Source organism: Coregonus clupeaformis, chromosome 22 (assembly GCF_020615455.1).
Source record: "Coregonus clupeaformis isolate EN_2021a chromosome 22, ASM2061545v1, whole genome shotgun sequence".
Lineage (NCBI taxonomy): Eukaryota > Metazoa > Chordata > Actinopteri > Salmoniformes > Salmonidae > Coregonus > Coregonus clupeaformis.
In genome coordinates, this window is record NC_059213.1 from 557,281 (window position 1) to 575,150 (window position 17,870).

Below are 17,870 nucleotides of genomic sequence, written 5' to 3' on the forward strand. Positions count from 1 at the left end.
CTCTATTTATCTCCTTGGTTTCTCCATCCTCAGAGAAACTGGCGGCTTCAGTGGGCACGTCTTACGGTTGTTACTTTGTCCCGGCGTTCTCTGGTCTGTACGCCCCCTACTGGGAGCCCAGTGCACGAGGGTGAGTACTAGAACAACTTGAATTCAGCATAGTTTTACTTTAAATCAGCTCATTCTCTGTCTCTTACATTTGGTAAAGAAGGAACGGTAAGTCAAGAAGTGTAAATAAAGTTTCTCTCTCTCTCATACACAGGATAATCTGTGGTCTGACTCAGTTCACTAACAAGAGTCACCTGGCCTTCGCTGCGTTGGAAGCTGTCTGTTTCCAGACTCGAGAGATCCTGGATGCGATGAACCAGGACAGTGGCATCCCTCTGACCCAGCTCCAGGTAGACGGGGGCATGACCTCCAACAGACTACTGATGCAGCTGCAAGCTGATATACTCTGCATCCCCGTTGGTAAGAGTCTCTCTCTCTCTCTCTCTCTCTCTCTCTCTCTCTCTCTCTCTCTCTCTCTCTCTCTCTCTCTCTCTCTCTCTCTCTCTCTCTCTCTCTCTCTCTCTCTCTCTCTCTCTCTCTCTCTCTCTCTCTCTCTCTCTCTCTCTCTCTCTCTCTCTCTCTCTCTCTCTCTCTCTCTCTCTCTCTCTCTCTCTCTCTCTCTCTCTCTCTCTCTCTCTCTCTCTCTCTCTCTCTCTCTCTCTCTCTCTCTCTCTCTCTCTCTCTCTCTCTCTCTCTCTCTCTCTCTCTCTCTCTCTCTCTCTCTCTCTCTCTCTCTCTCTCTCTCTCTCTCTCTCTCTCTCTCTCTCTCTCTCTCTCTCTCTCTCTCTCTCTCTCTCTCTCTCTCTCTCTCTCTCTCTCTCTCTCTCTCTCTCTCTCTCTCTCTCTCTCTCTCTCTCTCTCTCTCTCTCTCTCTCTCTCTCTCTCTCTCTCTCTCTCTCTCTCTCTCTCTCTCTCTCTCTCTCTCTCTCTCTCTCTCTCTCTCTCTCTCTCTCTCTCTCTCTCTCTCTCTCTCTCTCTCTCTCTCTCTCTCTCTCTCTCTCTCTCTCTCTCTCTCTCTCTCTCTCTCTCTCTCTCTCTCTCTCTCTCTCTCTCTCTCTCTCTCTCTCTCTCTCTTACACACTATGTTTATGATAATGTCCACGATCATGGTGATGAGGACAATGAGGAAGATTGTGTTGTTTGTAGTGAAGCCCTCCATGCCTGAGACCACTGCCCTGGGGGCGGCCATGGCTGCGGGGTCAGCAGAGGGGGTCAGTGTCTGGAGCCTGTGTCCTGAGGACCTCAGTGAGGTCACCTCTGAGAAGTTTGAGCCACAAATCAACCCTGAAGGTAAGGGACATGTAAAGCACTGTTACCTTATCTCAATGCTAGCAGTTCCTTTTTGTTTGAACACAGACATAGGTCAAAAGTATTTGTCTCTATCAACTCTGAAGGTAAGGGACATGTAAAGCACTGTTACCTTATCTCAATGCTAGCAGTTCCTTTTTGTTTGAACACAGACATACAGTACCAGTCAAAAGTTTGGACAATGCACTTGAAGAAACTTTCAAAGTTCTTGACATTTTCTGTATTGACTGACCTTCATGTCTTAAAGTAATGATGGACTGTCGTTTCTCTTTGCTTATTTGAGCTGTTATTGCCGTAATATGGACTTGGTCTTTTACCAAATAGGGCTATCTTCTGTATACCACCCCTACCTTGTCACAACACAACTGTTTGGCTGAAACGCATTAAGAAGGAAATACATTTCACAAATTAACTTTTAAGAAGGCACACCTGTTAATTGAAATGCATTCCAGGTGACTACCTCATGAAGCTGGTTGAGTGAATGCCAAGAGTGTGCAAAGCTGTCATCAAGGCAAAGGGTGGCTACTTTGAAGAATCTAAAATATATTTTGATTTGTTTAACACTTTTTGGTTACTACATGATTCCATATGTGCTATTTCATAGTTTTGATGTCTTCACTATTATTCTACAATGTAGAACATAGTAAAAAGGAAGAAAACCCCTTGAATGAGTAGGTGTGTCCACACTTTTGACAAGTACTGTAGGTCAAAAATATTTGTCTGTCTCTCTATCAACCCTTGAGGTAAGGGACATGTAAAGCACTGTTACCTTATCTCATTGCTAGCAGTTCATATTTGTTTGAACACAGACATAGGTAAATATATCTGTATGTCTCTCTCTGTCTCTCTATGAACCCTGGAGGTCAGGGAGCCTATGGTAAGGACAATATAATGAACCCAGCAAACAACTCTGCAAAATGTTTGCTGTTGTTTCCATGTAAATGAATGGGATGATGTATTTATTTCTGTCTTGCTTTCTCTCCCCTTGTATTCCTCTCTCCTTCTCTCTTTCTCTCTCTTTCTCTCTCCTTCTCTCTCCCTCTCTCCTTCTCTATCCCCCTGTATTTCTCTCTCCCTCTCTCCTTCTCTCTCCTTCTCTATCCCCCTGTATTTCTCTCTCCCTCTCTCCTTCTCTCTCCCTCTCTCCTTCTCTATCCCCCTGTATTTCTCTCTCCCTCTCTCCTTCTCTCTCCCTCTCTCCTTCTCTATCCCCCTGTATTTCTCTCTCCCTCTCTCCTTCTCTCTCCCTCTCTCCTTCTCTATCCCCCTGTATTTCTCTCTCCCTCTCTCCTTCTCTCCTTCTCTCTTTCTCTCTCTTTCTCTCTCCTTCTCTCTCCCTCTCTCCTTCTCTCTCCCTCTCTCTCTCTATTGTGCTCTGTAGAGAGTGAGTTTCGATATGCTCGCTGGAAGAAGGCCGTACAGAGAGCCATGAACTGGGAAACCACTGAACCCATCTCTAATGGAAACGGTAGGAACTGTTCTCCACTTTAATACTGACCGGTTTAATGTAGGCTGGTCCATAATAGCAAAGTGTATAATTAAAACAAGGGACAGTAAGACTGACTGAACAGTGACACCCCTAATGAATACAATGACAGACTGGGTGGCTGTTCCAATTCCTAAAAACACAGTCAACTTCTAAGCTGAAGGAAAAAGTCCAAGTCATTGTAATCTAGTGCCAATATTGTTGTTGAGCTGTAGCCTGGTCCCAGGCCTGTTTGTGCTGTCTTGCCAACTCTTGTGGTCATCGTCACCCCAATGACCATAGGAGTTGGCAAGACAGTACAAACAAACAGATCTTGGACCAGGCTAGTTAAGCTGGACCCAGAGGTGGTAATTCTGTGTCCCACTGTGTTTCTCTCTCCTCTGTCTTGCTTGAATTGGACCTGGGGTTTGGACATCGTCCAGGTGAAACTAGTATCTTCAGTAGTGTCCCACTGGGCTTTTACATTCTGGGTAGCATGTTAATGTTAATTGGAGCAAAATACATCGCAGGTCAGTGTCCGCTTTAGTGTGGATGTGCTGAGAGGAAGTGTGTTTGTGAGAGATGTACTTTGTATGAGCAAGGATGAATGAATCTGTGTGAACATCATGATAGGGGGTGTGTGTGTGTGTGTGTGTGTGAGAGAGAGAGAGAGAATTGCTAGTGTCAGTATTGTGTTTTTGAGTTGAGTTTTAAGGATAGGCTAGTACCTACTACCTACCATGTATCATACAGACTATCTTTTAGTTGATCTGGGGGATAAAGTGGCTTGTTTGAAGTGTTTCTGTGTGTGATTGATCTGGGGGATAAAGTGGCTTGTTTGAAGTGTTTCCGTGTGTGATTGATCTGGGGGATAAAGTGGCTTGTTTGAAGTGTTTCTGTGTGTGATTGATCTGGGGGATAAAGTGGCTTGTTTGAAGTGTTTCTGTGTGTGATTGATCTGGGGGATAAAGTGGTATGTTTGAAGTGTTTCTGTGTGTGGTTGATCTGGGGGATAAAGTGGCCTGTTTGAAGTGTTTGTGTGTGTGATTGATCTGGGGGATAAAGTGGCCTGTTTGAAGTGTTTGTGTGTGTGGTTGATCTGGGGGATAAAGTGGCCTGTTTGAAATGTGTGTGTGTGTGGTTGATCTGGGGGATAAAGTGGCTTGTTTGAAGTGTTTCTGTGTGTGATTGATCTGGGGGATAAAGTGGCCTGTTTGAAGTGTTTGTGTGTGTGGTTGATCTGTATCCTGTGCTCTGTCTAACTCTTGTCCTAACACAGTTAGACAGACTAGCTAGCTCTCCCAACCTGCTCCTACTGCAACAATCACATGCATTGCCTGATAGTCTTTCCTGCAGTAACACCATAGCACCTGCTAGCTCTTCCTTCCAAGACTTGGCGAAACTACCAGGTTGCTTTCTTGCATCAATTGCATGACATTACCCTCATACCCTGTAGTTTCAAACTTTGGCATTCATAGCAAAACAGCCCCTCATGTGGCTTGGTGGTATAACACTCTTTCTCTGTTTTATGTTTTTACCCTCCCCACAACCAGGCCACAAGTAGACTGTGGCCCATGATGCATTGCGGTGGATGAGAAGAAGGGGCGGGTCCAGGAAAGGACACATCCTGCTATTCTCCAGTTTTACCGGACCACCGCCTCCCCATTCCTTTGGTTGAATGGCCAAAACACAAACATCGTCAACGCTCCAATCCAACTGTTGACCTGGAGCCCAGGGGCTGATGGGAACTGTAGTGTGGAATGGACCCAGTATGAATAAATCTGGTGTTTAGGAATGATGTTGTTCTTCTCCAGATCCTAACTGACACTGCTCTTCCTGTGTGACTGAGTGAATGGGGGGTGTACTGTCTGACTGTGGGTGGTGAATATGGGATGGATTGTGTATGCAATGTCTTTCCATGTCATTTTTGGTTCCTTCTTTTTGTCAACGATCAGTTTGTCTAAGGACATTCACTAATATAGTGCTATTCACGGAACACCAAATTCTTCCTAATCTAATCCAAAAACAATCTGTCAATTCTAACATTGGCCTGCCCTACTGTCAATCTCACACCTCCCTCACTTCACTGTTGTGCTTGAACGAGTTCTTTCAACGTTATCTTGGAAATGTAGCCTAATGTTGGGAAGGGCCCTCACAATCAACTGCAATGTGGGATTTTGGAGCACTTTATAGATTTAGTTCTGGGTTTTCCTAGTATGTAAATGGCCTAAGAGATAAACCTTTTATAACCCTGTTTGGTTGAACACACTGCCTGCTGAGACCGTTCGGGTTGGAGAGCAGAACTTGAATCTTGTGGCCCCAAGAAATGGTAATGCCTTCTCTTGCATGGGTTATTGTAAAGGACTAGTCTTAAGTATCTCGCTGTACAAATTGTGTAAGAAAATGTGTTGGTTACTTTTATAAGTTGCCATGTATATAGACAGACTGATGGTTAAAGATGTAGTTGCCCCTATGCACTGATCTGGGGTTGGTAATGTTCCCCCCATGGAGGACTGGGGTAAGGTAAGCTGATCCTAGATCAGTGCTCTGGGGCAACTTAACTTCTTTGTCCCATATGGTACACTATTCCCGATGTAGAGTATTACTTTTGACCAGGACCCATTTGGGAATCAGCCTGAGTAAGGGACCCATTGTTTATCTATGATTTCATGTACTAAAAAGAAGTGACCGTCTCTATGGCAACGGTAGAAGTGACCGCCTCTATGGCAACGGTGGAATACTACTGTAAATTTGGCCAATGGATGCCTTTGAATGCGTTGTCCAGAATAAGCGTTTCAAACATGCAAACACATGAAGTGAAACTGATATGAAAGGTTTCGGGTTGGAAAACATCAGACATTAAGGTCTGGATTCAATCTGTATCGCGGAAGATCCGCGTTATAGCTCGATTAAAATTTAAAGGCAATGTTCGCGGAGACTGCATTCACGGGTTAGCTCAATCGCAAATTAACTTTACATTTTAACGCGGATCTTCCGCAATATGGATTGAATCCAGCAAGGCAGCACAATTCTTGCTTCTGACTACGGTGTCTCGAGTCTTTTAATATATTTGCAAGTACTTTACATTCTTACCCTTTTAATATGAAGTAAAATGGAGACCAGTATTGTTCAAGGGAACTTTCAAGCCACTCGAGGATCAATTGAGGTCTTTGGTTACTATTGTCATCAAGTATGATTATGTAGCTATACCCTATACTGTGGATATGTATATTTCTCATGTGTATATGTGTGAGATTAAAGACCAGTTGTCCAAATGTCAGCCTGTACAGACCTGCATATCAGGGTTAGGAAAATGACATTCATTTTGAACTTCTAATACTGCTGATGATTTTGAATTAACATAAAAAGTGCTCTGGCATTTGAATAAAAATAAATAAAATGCATTGTTCTTTATTTCAACCTACATTTTAGTATCAGAATTACAATGTTGAGTGACAAGCTACAGGATGACAAATATAGAATTGATACTTGGAATCAAATTATATCACGATACTTAACCATCACTAACTTAACACAAAACTATTAATCACCAGTCATTTTTCAAACAGTTTACTACAAAAAAATAAACACGTTTGCATTGACTTTGTTTTGAATAAGACACTCAAGGTAAGGTGTACTAAATAAACTGGCACAGAGCGCAAGTTAATCCTTTGATGTGGTCTGCTACAGTCCTTCACCACTATCCTCTCCTTTGGCCTGTTGGCGGCCATCTTGATTTCCCAGAAGGCACTGGGAGAAGCCCTGTGTGATGACGTCAGTGTCACTTGGGCTACATTCCAATATCCATCCTAGCATACTACAGTACTTAGAATGCATGCCCAATACATTGCTTCATTCTAAGTGGTATGCTAGTGTGGATATTGGAAGAGAACCTTGTTGAAGCTGCATCACTGTACTCTTGAGTGGCTTCCTCTCCTTGTCTCCATTCCTTTATCAGTGGTTAGATGAACAACTGCAGTGGGTCTCCTTCATACCACTCAATGGTTTTCCCAGCCCTATATTCAGGTCAGAGTGGACGTAGGGAAGTAGACCACTCAAGAGGTTGTAGCAGCATCCTACATGAGCATGTCTGTCTCCTCCTCCAGAGAGGCCTCGCTCATCACCTCAGAGTCCTCGCTGACCCCCTCGTCACAGAGAGCGTCCCCCGCCGTCCTCTTCACACCCCTCTGCTTCGACAGGGCGAGCGCGTAGCGGATGGTGTACATGTTCCAGTCACAACTGCACAGGACACAGACAAATGAACACCACCACATTCCACCCTGTGTTACAGGTACACACAGATCTGTAACAGTCTGTACCGAGACAGAGAAAAAACAGTTTAAAAGAATAAGAGATGATGTGTAATATATTTGGACTTACAGTTTTGAGAGATCCTCGAAGTGCCTTTGAATGCTCTTCTGCAGAGACTGAATGGTGGGTAGAATAGCTCCAGATCTGTTCACCACAAAACAGTATTTAGCATTCTGCCCTCTGCTGTGGCTTCACAATACTTTGTGGGCACTTTCTCTAAATAACTCTACAAGATGTCATTTCTCCTCTCAGTAAATGTTGAACTGTTTTTGATAAGGAAGATAAGCCTGTTATTTCTATGCTATGGTTATTGGTGTGTTTGTACCCACCTGGTTTTGAGTTTCTGTCCATGCTGTGTGAGGAGAGACTGGGCCCAGCTCAGGTAGAACTGCAGGTGACCACACCGCTCCAGGGCTGATGCTATGAAGCCTAGCAGTTTCTCTACGTACACGTCAGGCAGGGAGCCGCACACCACCGCGACTAACACACACACACACACACACGTGAAGTACACACAGACGCTGAGGACATACTGATCGTGTGTGACTACTACCATGATAATCTACTGGTCTTTGGTTACAAAAAACTAACTCTTACATCCGCCAAGACCCAACCTCTCATTTTTACAAACAAGTACAGATCGCAGCACTTTTGACCAGAAATGAAAGTCACATGACACCTTCACAGAACTAGAAATACCCATGAGCACTCACTCTGGTGGTGTGGCACGGCCTCCAGGACTTCCTGTGTGAGGGCGGTCTCGTTGAGGCGGAACGCCAGCACGATGGCAGCTGCCCACTCGGCCTGGTGCAGCTGGCGGCGGACGCTGACGGGGGTCACGTCCAGGTCAAGGTCGTAGGGGTCAAACACCAGCGCCCCGTCCAGAGAGTAGGTCAGCAGGCCCTCCGTGGAGGTAGCAGCCCAGCTACGACCTGGGAGGGGAAAGAGGGAAGAGAGGGAGGGAGGGGAAAGAGAGAAGAGAGGAGGGAGGGGAAAGACAGAAGAGAGGGAGGGAGGGGAAAGAGAGAAGAGAGGGAGGGAGGGGAAAGAGAGAAGAGAGGGAGGGAGGGGAAAGAGAGAAGAGAGGGAGGGAGGGGAAAGAGAAGAGAGGGAGGGAGGGGAAAGAGAGAAGAGAGGGAGGGAGGGGAAAGAGAAGGGAGGGAGGGAGGGGAAAGAGAGAAGGGAGGGAGGGGAAAGAGAGAAGGGAGGGAGGGGGGAAAGAGAGAAGGGAGGGAGGGGAAAGAGAGAAGGGAGGGAGGGAGGGAGGGGAAAGAGAGAAGGGAGGGAGGGAGGGAGGGGAAAGAGAGAAGGGAGGGAGGGAGGGAGGGGAAAGAGAGAAGGGAGGGAGGGAGGGAGGGGAAAGAGAGAAGGGAGGGAGGGAGGGAGGGGAAAGAGAGAAGGGAGGGAGGGGAAAGATAGAAGAGAGGGAGGGGAAAGAGAGAAGAGAGGGAGGGAAGGGGAAGAGAGAAGAGAAAAGCGTTAACATTTGACATGGCATAGCCGTGGAACAGAACGATGCACCAGGTGGACTCTTCAGAAGAACAAGCTCAGATAAGACACTTGTAATCCTGATACTAACCAGTAGGAGAGAAGCGGAGAGAGCTCACTCTGATTTCAGGCTTGAAATGGCGAGAGCTCATGTCTCCTTTCCTAACCCCGGGCAGACTGAGCTCTACCCCGTCACCATCGCCCACCCCCTCATCCACCAGCGCCAGACTCCCAAACTCCGTCATTTTCCTCCGGTCCAAGAACTCCTGAAGGAGCCAGAACACACACAAGATCAATCTCACGCAACACATCTGACTAGAAGAGTGCTAGCCGCCATTCTACTAGCACAGTATTTATACTATGAAGGTCTGCTCATTCAGAAGTCCATATGGACTGATAGACCAATGCTTTGTAGGTGAACCTGTGGTCAGTTCTGTACCTCCATGGCATCAAGGGACAGGTTGCACGAGATCTCAAACTTCTTCATGAGGATCTGTTCTCTGATGTTGTAGATGCAGACAAACTTGGACTGGCCTCCAGCCAGGATGGACTCCCCGTCTGCAGAGTAGCACAGCGACGTGAAGGACCTGGAATACACAGTACGGGTGGCCACACTTAATGCCTGAAGGGAAACTTGTGAGGTAATTGCTAAGACGCTGATAGGGAAATTAACAGTTGGTCAAATAACCAGAACACTGGCAGAAACACACACACATTATTCCACTCACTTGCCCTTGGCGGACTGTTTGGCGGTGATCTTGTCGGTCTCCTTGCGTCCCATCTCCAGGTCGTGGCGTCCGCTGACCGAGCCCGTCTGATTGGCTGACTGGGGGTTCCAGAAGGAGATCTCTCCGTCCAGCGTGGCTACGGCCAGCTCCTGACCATCCGGTCGGTACGACACTGCCAGTCCTGGACAACCAATCGGAGAGAGACATTCATTCAGTGTTTCCCCTACTACCATTACTTCTGATGAATCCCCAATCGACTCTACACTCAGCCCCACTACGACTAAGTGTCTGTCTATAAACAACTAACAACTCTGGATTAAGAAAATGATGAAGAAAATGCTAATTTAGCAGGAAACTATCCCATTAGCATGACCGCCAGTCAGAGAGCTGTGGAAGGGACTGAGCGGAGACTGAGGCGGGGCTTACCGTCAGAGGTGAGACGGAGCGTCTCTTTGGTCTGCCAGCTGTCCATCATGTCCCAGAGGCGGACCGTTTTGTCCCATGATGCACTGGCCAGGATGGACTGCACCGGGCTGAAGCACAGACAGCTCACCGGGCCCTCGTGGCCCCCCAGGACCTCCAGCAGGCGTCCCGTCTGCATGGACCAGATGAAGACCTCGAAGGAGTCCTGGGCCCCAGCGCTCACCAGGTCCCCGCTCGGGTCCACCGCCAGAGACGAGAACTGGGCCGGCCGCGGAGACGTGAACGTCCGGAAGTTACGGTACCTGGAGAGATGCAGCAGTTACAGACAATCAACTATCAGTATGCTCCACTCATTTACCATAGAGTCTGTTTCTCTATGAAACATTCCAAGTGCATGTGATTGAAAGGGAAAACATGTTTCTGGGAAGGTTTCTACAATGTTGCATGCCTAGTTTGTTGCTGTCTTAACTGGACAGGTGAGTATTGTGCATGTCTGTCTTCAACAGGTTTGTGGTGTGTAGGTGTGTTGTGGTGTGTAGGTGTGTTGTGGTGTGTAGGTATGTTGTGGTGTGTAGGTGTGTTGTGTGTTGTGTGTTGTGAAGCTACCTTCACCAGGTGTGTTCTCTTACCTGTGCAGGTCGAAGGCTCGGACCGTTCCATCCAGGGAGGCGCTGACGATGACAAAGCCTCTGGAGGTGAAGGTGACGTTAGTGACAGAGCTGGTGTGTTCTGTGAACGTGACGAAGCACAGGCCGCTGGTCGTGTTCCACACTTTCACCTGAAACACAGAACGCCGTCAGCATTCACATGCCTGTTTGAAAACACAGGAAAATCCTGCTGTTGTTACCTAATTATATAATAATTTGGGGGGTGCTTATATTTGTCGTGTTACACACTTGTACAAGGGTTTCTTGCATATCCCAACTCCCCCGAGACACCTGCAGGTAATGGGGTCACGGCCAGGTTCACCATTTTCCTGACCTCGGTATTCCAAAAACGTTGTATCACTCAGCCAACACGTGGTTTGGCACAACAGAACAACTGAGACACAGCAGCTACCGGGCCATGGAGAAAAATGTATACGAACTCACTTTCCCATCATCCCCTCCTGTAGCGATGTACTGTCCGTCGGGGGAGTAAGCCAGGGCGGCCATGTTGTTGAAGTGTCCCTGCTGTTTGAACACGTAGGATTCACTCTGCCACTCCCACACCAGCAGCTGGCCCAGACCTGGACAACACACACAAGGCAACATGTCACACGGGTAATGATTATAGTTTGTTCCTTTGTTAAACATTGCAAGCTTGGATGTGGTATTTGGGTATGTTAATTGAGACACCATGAGACCATACCTGAGCAGCCAAAGCCTATCCAGTCACCAGAGCTGTTCATGGACACTGTGGCAATCCTCTGGTCTGAGATACTGAGAGAACACATGAAAACATACAGGCTCAGTTACTGCTTCTAGCCAATAATACTAGTACAACAAAACCTAATTGTCCTAACAACTTATGATGAATGACACCCACCAGCAAGAACTGCAGGCTAGGGGCCTGAATGAAACTGGTCATTGAGTGGTTCAACAGTTGAGGAGTTAGTGTGTGTGTGAACCCTGACCTTAGGGAGTGGATGAGGTTGAACTCGGGCAGTTCGTGGAGATGGAAGATCCCCGAGGCGAACCCAGTCACCAGGATGTGTGTGGGCTTGTGGAACGCTGCAGCCGTCAGGTTGTTGAAGTCCCCCTCCTTGTTGAAGAAGTGTCTGGTGGAGACAAACACAACAGGCAGTGTCCAATCAGAAACCAACCTCACATTGGTAACACTCAGTTGGCCCCAAAACAAATCAATCTTTATTTGTAAATCTCTTGGTTAGAGTTGGTTAGACTCATGGCCAGGTAAACCTTGTTTCTAGGCAGTCTGATGCTGTACAACAGATACTTCAACATATATGTGAGATGACATACTTGCTCCTCTGTTTGTATCTGACGTTCTTAGTCCCCTCCTTCTCTTTGGGTCCTTCTCCTTTCCCTCTGATCACCTCTCCTCTGGGCTCTTCCCCCTCTCCTTCTCCTCCCTCCTCCTCCTCCTCTCCTCTCTCCGCTGGTAGCTTTGTCTTTCTCAGAACCAGCCCGTCCAGCTCGGTATCACTCTCCCACACACACAGCGTCCCGTCCTGGCTCACTGTGTACAACTGGAACACACACATATTCAGCAGGTCAGTATGGAAACATGTACATACACCTAAAGGGATACTTCTGGGTTTTGGCATGCTAGCAGATACCCATAGACTTCCAGTCATTGTGCTAACGCTAGTTAGCATTGGCTCGCAAACCTACCTCTAAACGTCCTTCATACTGGACACAGAGACATACAAATGGTATCCACTAGTTAATCTGACTCGAAAGTAGATAAATGGCATCATTACCAAAATCCTTAAGTATCCCTTTAACTCAAATACTATAAATGATGCACAACCACACACAGGTTCCAATCTGCAAACACACACAGGGCACATAGAGAAACCCAGAACATGTTGGACACAGAGAAGGGCTGAGCGGGAAACAGAGAGAGAACACTCACATCTAAACTGTCCTTCTCGAAGAAGCAGCCCACCATGATGTCCTTGTGTCCCCCCAGAGAGTAGTAGATGAGGTTGGACCAGCGCTCGGCTCCAAACACCCAGGTAGACATGTCTTTGCTGCCCACCACGAAGCACCTGCATGGGGGAAACAGAGTTAAGGCAGGGGTTCTCTCTCTACTACTACTACTACTACTATTATATAATGAAGGGTCACAAGACAAAACTGGTCGGCAGTGTTTGCTGGTTTTTCATTGACAGGTGACATGAAACAGACCATAACGAACAACACATTGTCTAAATGTTCTAGGTGGGCCAGTGACTCACTTGGAGTCGTCGGTCCAGTCGATGCAGGTGGTCTCATCGTAGGGTCCATAGTAGCTCTTGTCCAAGACAAAGGCATTGAACTCCCGGTTCCTCCCGGGAGCATGATACATCAGCGCTACATTCTCCTTGGTTACCACAAACTTCCTGAGCACCGGGAAAGAGTCACAACAACAGACATTAGGCTACATCAGTTGATGTAATGATATAGCAATGCAGTGTGTGTGTGTCATGATGTGTGAGGGACTGACCTGCCATCAGGAGAGAAGCGGATACTGGCCACAGGTTTGTGGAAGTGGAAGTGATGCAGAACAGCTCTTGTGATCAGGCTGACCAGCAACGCTGCTCCATCTTCATCCACCAGTATAGCCAGGTTCCCATCAGGGGAGAGGCCGACACAGGTGATGTTCTTGGCAGTGGACACTGGCAGTGTCTCTGACTTGTTGCTGTTAGAAAGAGAAAATGATCAGTCAGTCTGTTCTCCAAATGCAATAAGTTAAAAATGTATTTTAATCAACACAGTGTTGTAAAGGAATCTAGCTAGCTATTACATGTAGCTAGTGATCAGATACCAGGAATCCTGTAATCAGATGCCATCTTACTTTTTTAGATCAAAGACAGAGATGCGGTTTCCCACCGGACTTATCACAGAGTTGCCATCCTTGGAGAAACTCAGATTCCCATGACGATACACAGCTCCCAACAAATTGGAAAACTAGAGGCAGAAATTAGAAAGATTAGCTAACTAGCTAGCTAAAAAGCTAGCAAGCAGATAAACTCTACTAAGTGATATAAAGTATCACTTACCCTGTAAGCAAACTTCATGTTGGTAGTTGTTCCCTATATTTCTTATTATTTAAATGATCATAAACATCACAGAAAGAGTACATTCATCTCTTTCAAGCATGCTCCACATGTGTTGGTTGTGAAGGCATGTTGACAGTAGTCATTTGCGTGTAAGATAAGGGCAACTTCCGAGTTGAAAGTTGTTAGGGAAATCTACAGAGCCCTCTAGCGTCTAGGAGGGTAAATGCACGTGAAAGTGAAAAGTGAAAAATATTATTTTGAGACCATACAAAACTCCTCGAGGTGACTTTTATAAACTGGTATGTTACACAATTTAAATTGCCTCCTATATTGCCATAAATATCCGTGGGAAACCTATAACCTTGAGTCATAAGCAAAGCTTTTGTAGCTTTACATTGTGCAGATGGATAAACATGTAGAGAATGTTAATCCGATTATAAAGTAGGTTAGATGGTGTTTACTCATGACAGATGAACATATTAGGAACAAACACTAAACAATCAGCTCCCTGCAGACAAAGTGCACATTATCTACCTAAAGGCTTGTCAAAGAACGTTGATCATAAGATGTCATTGTGCATCAGAACTGAATGCAGTCTGCTGCATACACCAATCCTGTCTGCCCCAATAATTCATTCACAATAGATAGTCCCCATCTACCAGACAACAGAGAGAGGGGGGGAGAGAGAGAGGGAGAGAGAGACAGAGAGAGAGAGAGAGAGAGAGAGAGAGAGAGAGAGAGAGAGAGAGAGAGAGAGAGAGAGAGAGAGAGAGAGAGAGAGAGAGAGAGAGAGAGAGAGACAGAGCGAGAGAGACAGAGCGAGAGAGACAGAGCGAGAGAGACAGAGAGAGAGACAGAGAGAGAGAGAGAGAGAGAGAGAGAGAGAGAGAGAAGAGAGAGAGAGAAAGACAGAGAGAGAGTGAGAGAGAGAGAGAGCGTGAGAGAGAGAGAGAGAGAGAGCTAGAGAGAGACAGAGAGAGACAGAGAGAGAGAGAGAGAGAGAGAGAGAGAGAGAGAGAGAGAGAGAGAGCGAGAGAGAGCGTGAGAGAGGGAAACGGCCTACAGAACTGATTGAGAAAAACATAATTTTCAAAGGAATGATGGCGTTCTGGTGGAATACTTTCTGGAAGGAACGGAGCTGGAAGTGTTCTCTCATGTCATGCAGATCATTGATCGTATCGGGGATATCTTGTCACCAGAGCCCACCATAGAGCCCGAGCTTGAGGGAGATGATGACGAGGATGATGAAGAAGAAGAAATAGATTATAGCTCTGATGACAGTGAGGAAGACACGTGTGCAGCTAACACATTAAGGTATGGTGAGGTGGTACAGGGATCATCATCATCATCATCACCACCACATAGGTCACTGTACTCTGAAGTGGGAATTGGTGAGGTGGTCACAGAAAAATCAATGATGACCCTTGTAATGGGGCCACCATGGCTGCTGCCAGCGATTCCATGGTACAAGAGAGCGGGACAGCAGGAACTACAGCCAAAAATCACAGCGGGATGTTTTAGTCACTTCACTGGACAATGGTGACCAGAGAGAGAGAGAGAGAGAGAGAGAGAGAGAGACAGAGCGACAGAGAGAGAGCGAGAGAGAGCGAGAGAGAGAGAGAGAGAGAGAGAGAGAGAGGGGGAGAGAGAGAGCTAGAGAGAGACAGAGAGACAGAGAGAGAGAGAGACAGAGAGAGAGAGAGAGAGAGAGAGAGAGAGAGAGAGAGAGAGAGAGAGAGAGAGAGAGAGAGAGAGAGAGAGAGAGAGAGAGAGAGAGAGAGAGAGAGAGAGAGAGAGAGAGAGAGAGTTATCTGGGGGGAGCAGTGGGACAGACTGAAACGCAGCAGAGCCCCTAACAGAGCCCCAGTCACAGACGCTGGCCCCTAGGACTGGCCCCTAGGACGGGGACAGAGCTGCCCTCGGAGTCTCCGGTTACAGCTAGAGCTGCTCTGGTCCCCTCAGAGACCTCCAGAGCAACAGAGACAACCTTCCCATCCAGAACCAAAGCCTGGACCAAGCACACAGAGTGACCCATAGACAGATCTTCACATAGAGCAAGGTGGGAAGCTCCTACAAGGTATTTCAATATGGTTGATTAGAAATGTTAATCAGGGAAGTCTTAAATTGATGTGGTATGATTTTTGTATCTTGACATTATTGAATTATGAAGAAGATAGACTCAGTCAGATAAACTCACAATAATGAGATATTTTGATGCACTTTGACACATGCACATGTCTTATTTATGTCTAGTTGTGTTTATTGTAGATGAATAAAAAAAAAAAAAAAAAAAAAAGATTTATTATCACATGTTCTTGGTATTATATGCTGTTGTGTGCGAGTGCGATCGAGATGTATGCGAAGCAGCATATTTTTGCAGGCTCATTGCATACCAACAACTACAGTGCAACAAGTTCTAAACACAAATTAGAGCATCAGGCCTAGCTGGAAGTTGATTAATTAGAATACAAATGTAAATTCCTCAAAGTCGCTCTTCTCATGTAATGCCATGTTGCCAACCATTGATTGTCCAAAGTGGGCAGCAGTGTATCAACAAGCCTCTTTTTTATTGGACAAAAAGCATTTGTGTCTCATCAAGAGAGCTGTAATTATGGGGGATTGTTGACAGAAAAACAACTATTGATAAACAATTGAAATGTTTTGTCTATGTTCACTAGCACCAGTTTCTGCATAACTGGAATAGGAAGTGACATCATCAATGGAGGGGACGCCACAGGAGACAAAGCTGGGGACTGGGGTGTCCACTGGTCAACCTGTAAAAGGGGCGGGACCTAACACATTCACCAAGCCAAGAGAGAACCACGAGGAACCTGAGGAAGAGTGTGAGGAGGAGGAAGAGGAAGAGGGGTCAAATGGAGGTGGGCGCCAGAGTGGTGGGCGGCAGTCCCCTGACGAGAAGCCTGGCAGCAAAAATGCTTCAAAGTACAGCACCGTGTCCTACAGGAAGATAAGAAAAGGGAACACCAAACAGAGGATTGATGAGTTTGAGTCCATGCTAAATACATAAACCTGATGTCAAGTATGAGTTAATGAACTTTTTGCCCTGACTTTGTGTCATAATAAATCTTTGTATATTAAAATGTCCAATAATTGCAAGAAATGCTTTTTATACAGTTCATAGGATATACATCTTCTGTATGTTATAGGTTAAGTTGAATAATCTACAGCGGGGGTGTCAAACTCATTCCATGTAGGGCCTGGTTTCTGCTGGTTTTAGATTTTTCCTTTCAATTAAGACCTAGACAACCAGATGAGGGGAGTTCTTTACTAATTAGTGGCCTTAATTAATCAATCAAGTACAAGGGAGCAGCGAAAACCCAGACACTTGGCCCTCTGTGGAATGAGTTTGACACGTGATCTACAGTATTTGCTGTAAACTGGTGTTCAAGTGTGTTTCTTTCGTAGATTGTTCTTAAATGTTGTTTCAGTGATCCCGTGCTGAATACTACAGTGAAACATCTCTTTCCACTCACACAAAACAACATCAAACTGAATCTGATCATCATCATTCTCATTCCAGTGTATTCTATAAGACCATCCTGAAGAGTCAGACCAAGAACATAGATTTGGAAGAACAGTGAGCTAACTGCAAAATCTACTTGGCCGATAATTATTCTGTGACTTCTAGACTCACTCTAGATCAGACTTACAGTAAATGAGTTGATGTTGACAGACCTTGGGAAAAGAAGGTCTACATTTACAAAAATATACTTTACATATACACTAAGTGTACAAAACATTAATAACACCGTCCTAATAAAGAGTTGCACCCTCCCCACCCCCCCTTTTGCCCTCAGAACAGCCTCAATTCGTCAGGGCATGGCCTCTACAAGGTGTCGAAAGCCTTCCACAGGGATGCTGGCCCATGTTGACTCCAATGCTTCCCACTGTTGTGTCAAGTTGGCTGGATGTCCTTTGGGTGGTGGACCATTCTTCATACACACAGGAAACTGTTAAGCGTGAAAAACCCAGCAGCATTGCAGTTTTTGACACAAACCAGTGCGCCTGGCACCTACTACCATACCCCATTCAAAGGCACTTAAATATTTTGTCTTGCCCATTCACTCTCTGAATGGCACACATACACAATCCATGTCTCAATTGTCTCAAGGCTTAAAAATCCTTCTTTAATCTGTCTCCTCCCTTTCATCTACACTGATTGAAGTGGATTTAACAAGTGACATCAATAAGGGATCATCTTTCACCTGGATTCACCTGGTCAGTCTGTCATGGAAAGAGCACTCAGTGTACTTTACATTTACGGACACAAGGTGGCGCTTGGGATCTAGATTAACTAAGGACCAAACAGCAGGCTGTGTGTGTGTGTGTGTGTGTGTGTGTGTGTGTGTGTGTGCGCGTCTTCACATATGGT

At 46.1% G+C, this 17,870-nt stretch overlaps 2 protein-coding genes across 2 annotated transcripts in view; one reads left to right on the top strand and one right to left on the bottom strand.

Moving 5' to 3' along the window:
* Positions 1-6,225, top strand: part of LOC123481640 (glycerol kinase-like) — a 20,593-nt gene extending 14,368 nt beyond the window's left edge. The window contains 5 exon segments of the mRNA XM_045206348.1: positions 34-130; positions 263-468; positions 1,195-1,338; positions 2,738-2,824; positions 4,375-6,225. Coding sequence (XP_045062283.1) covers positions 34-130; positions 263-468; positions 1,195-1,338; positions 2,738-2,824; positions 4,375-4,385 — 545 coding nt within the window. The 3' untranslated portion in view covers positions 4,386-6,225.
* Positions 6,217-13,619, bottom strand: pwp2h (PWP2 small subunit processome component). The gene is made up of 18 exons (XM_041843347.2): positions 13,478-13,619; positions 13,273-13,385; positions 12,922-13,116; positions 12,674-12,817; positions 12,349-12,484; positions 11,733-11,959; positions 11,387-11,530; positions 11,122-11,192; positions 10,863-10,999; positions 10,401-10,549; positions 9,775-10,073; positions 9,349-9,529; positions 9,060-9,207; positions 8,712-8,886; positions 7,846-8,064; positions 7,462-7,612; positions 7,202-7,276; positions 6,217-7,060 (listed from the first exon to the last, which is right to left on the bottom strand). The coding sequence occupies exons 1-18, from the start codon at positions 13,493-13,495 to the stop codon at positions 6,898-6,900; spliced, it is 2,745 nt and encodes a 914-aa protein (XP_041699281.2). The 5' UTR covers positions 13,496-13,619; the 3' UTR covers positions 6,217-6,897.
* Positions 13,620-17,870: the final 4,251 nt, after the last annotated feature.

Excerpts from the sequence above, each read along its gene's own strand:
- pwp2h (XM_041843347.2), bottom strand. Across the intron at positions 11,000-11,121 it reads GATAGGCTTTGGCTGCTCAG|GTCTGGGCCAGCTGCTGGTG; the intron begins GTATGGTCTCAT and ends TGTGTTGTCCAG. Across the intron at positions 7,613-7,845 it reads GGCCGTGCCACACCACCAGA|TCGCGGTGGTGTGCGGCTCC; the intron begins GTGAGTGCTCAT and ends TGTGTGTGTTAG.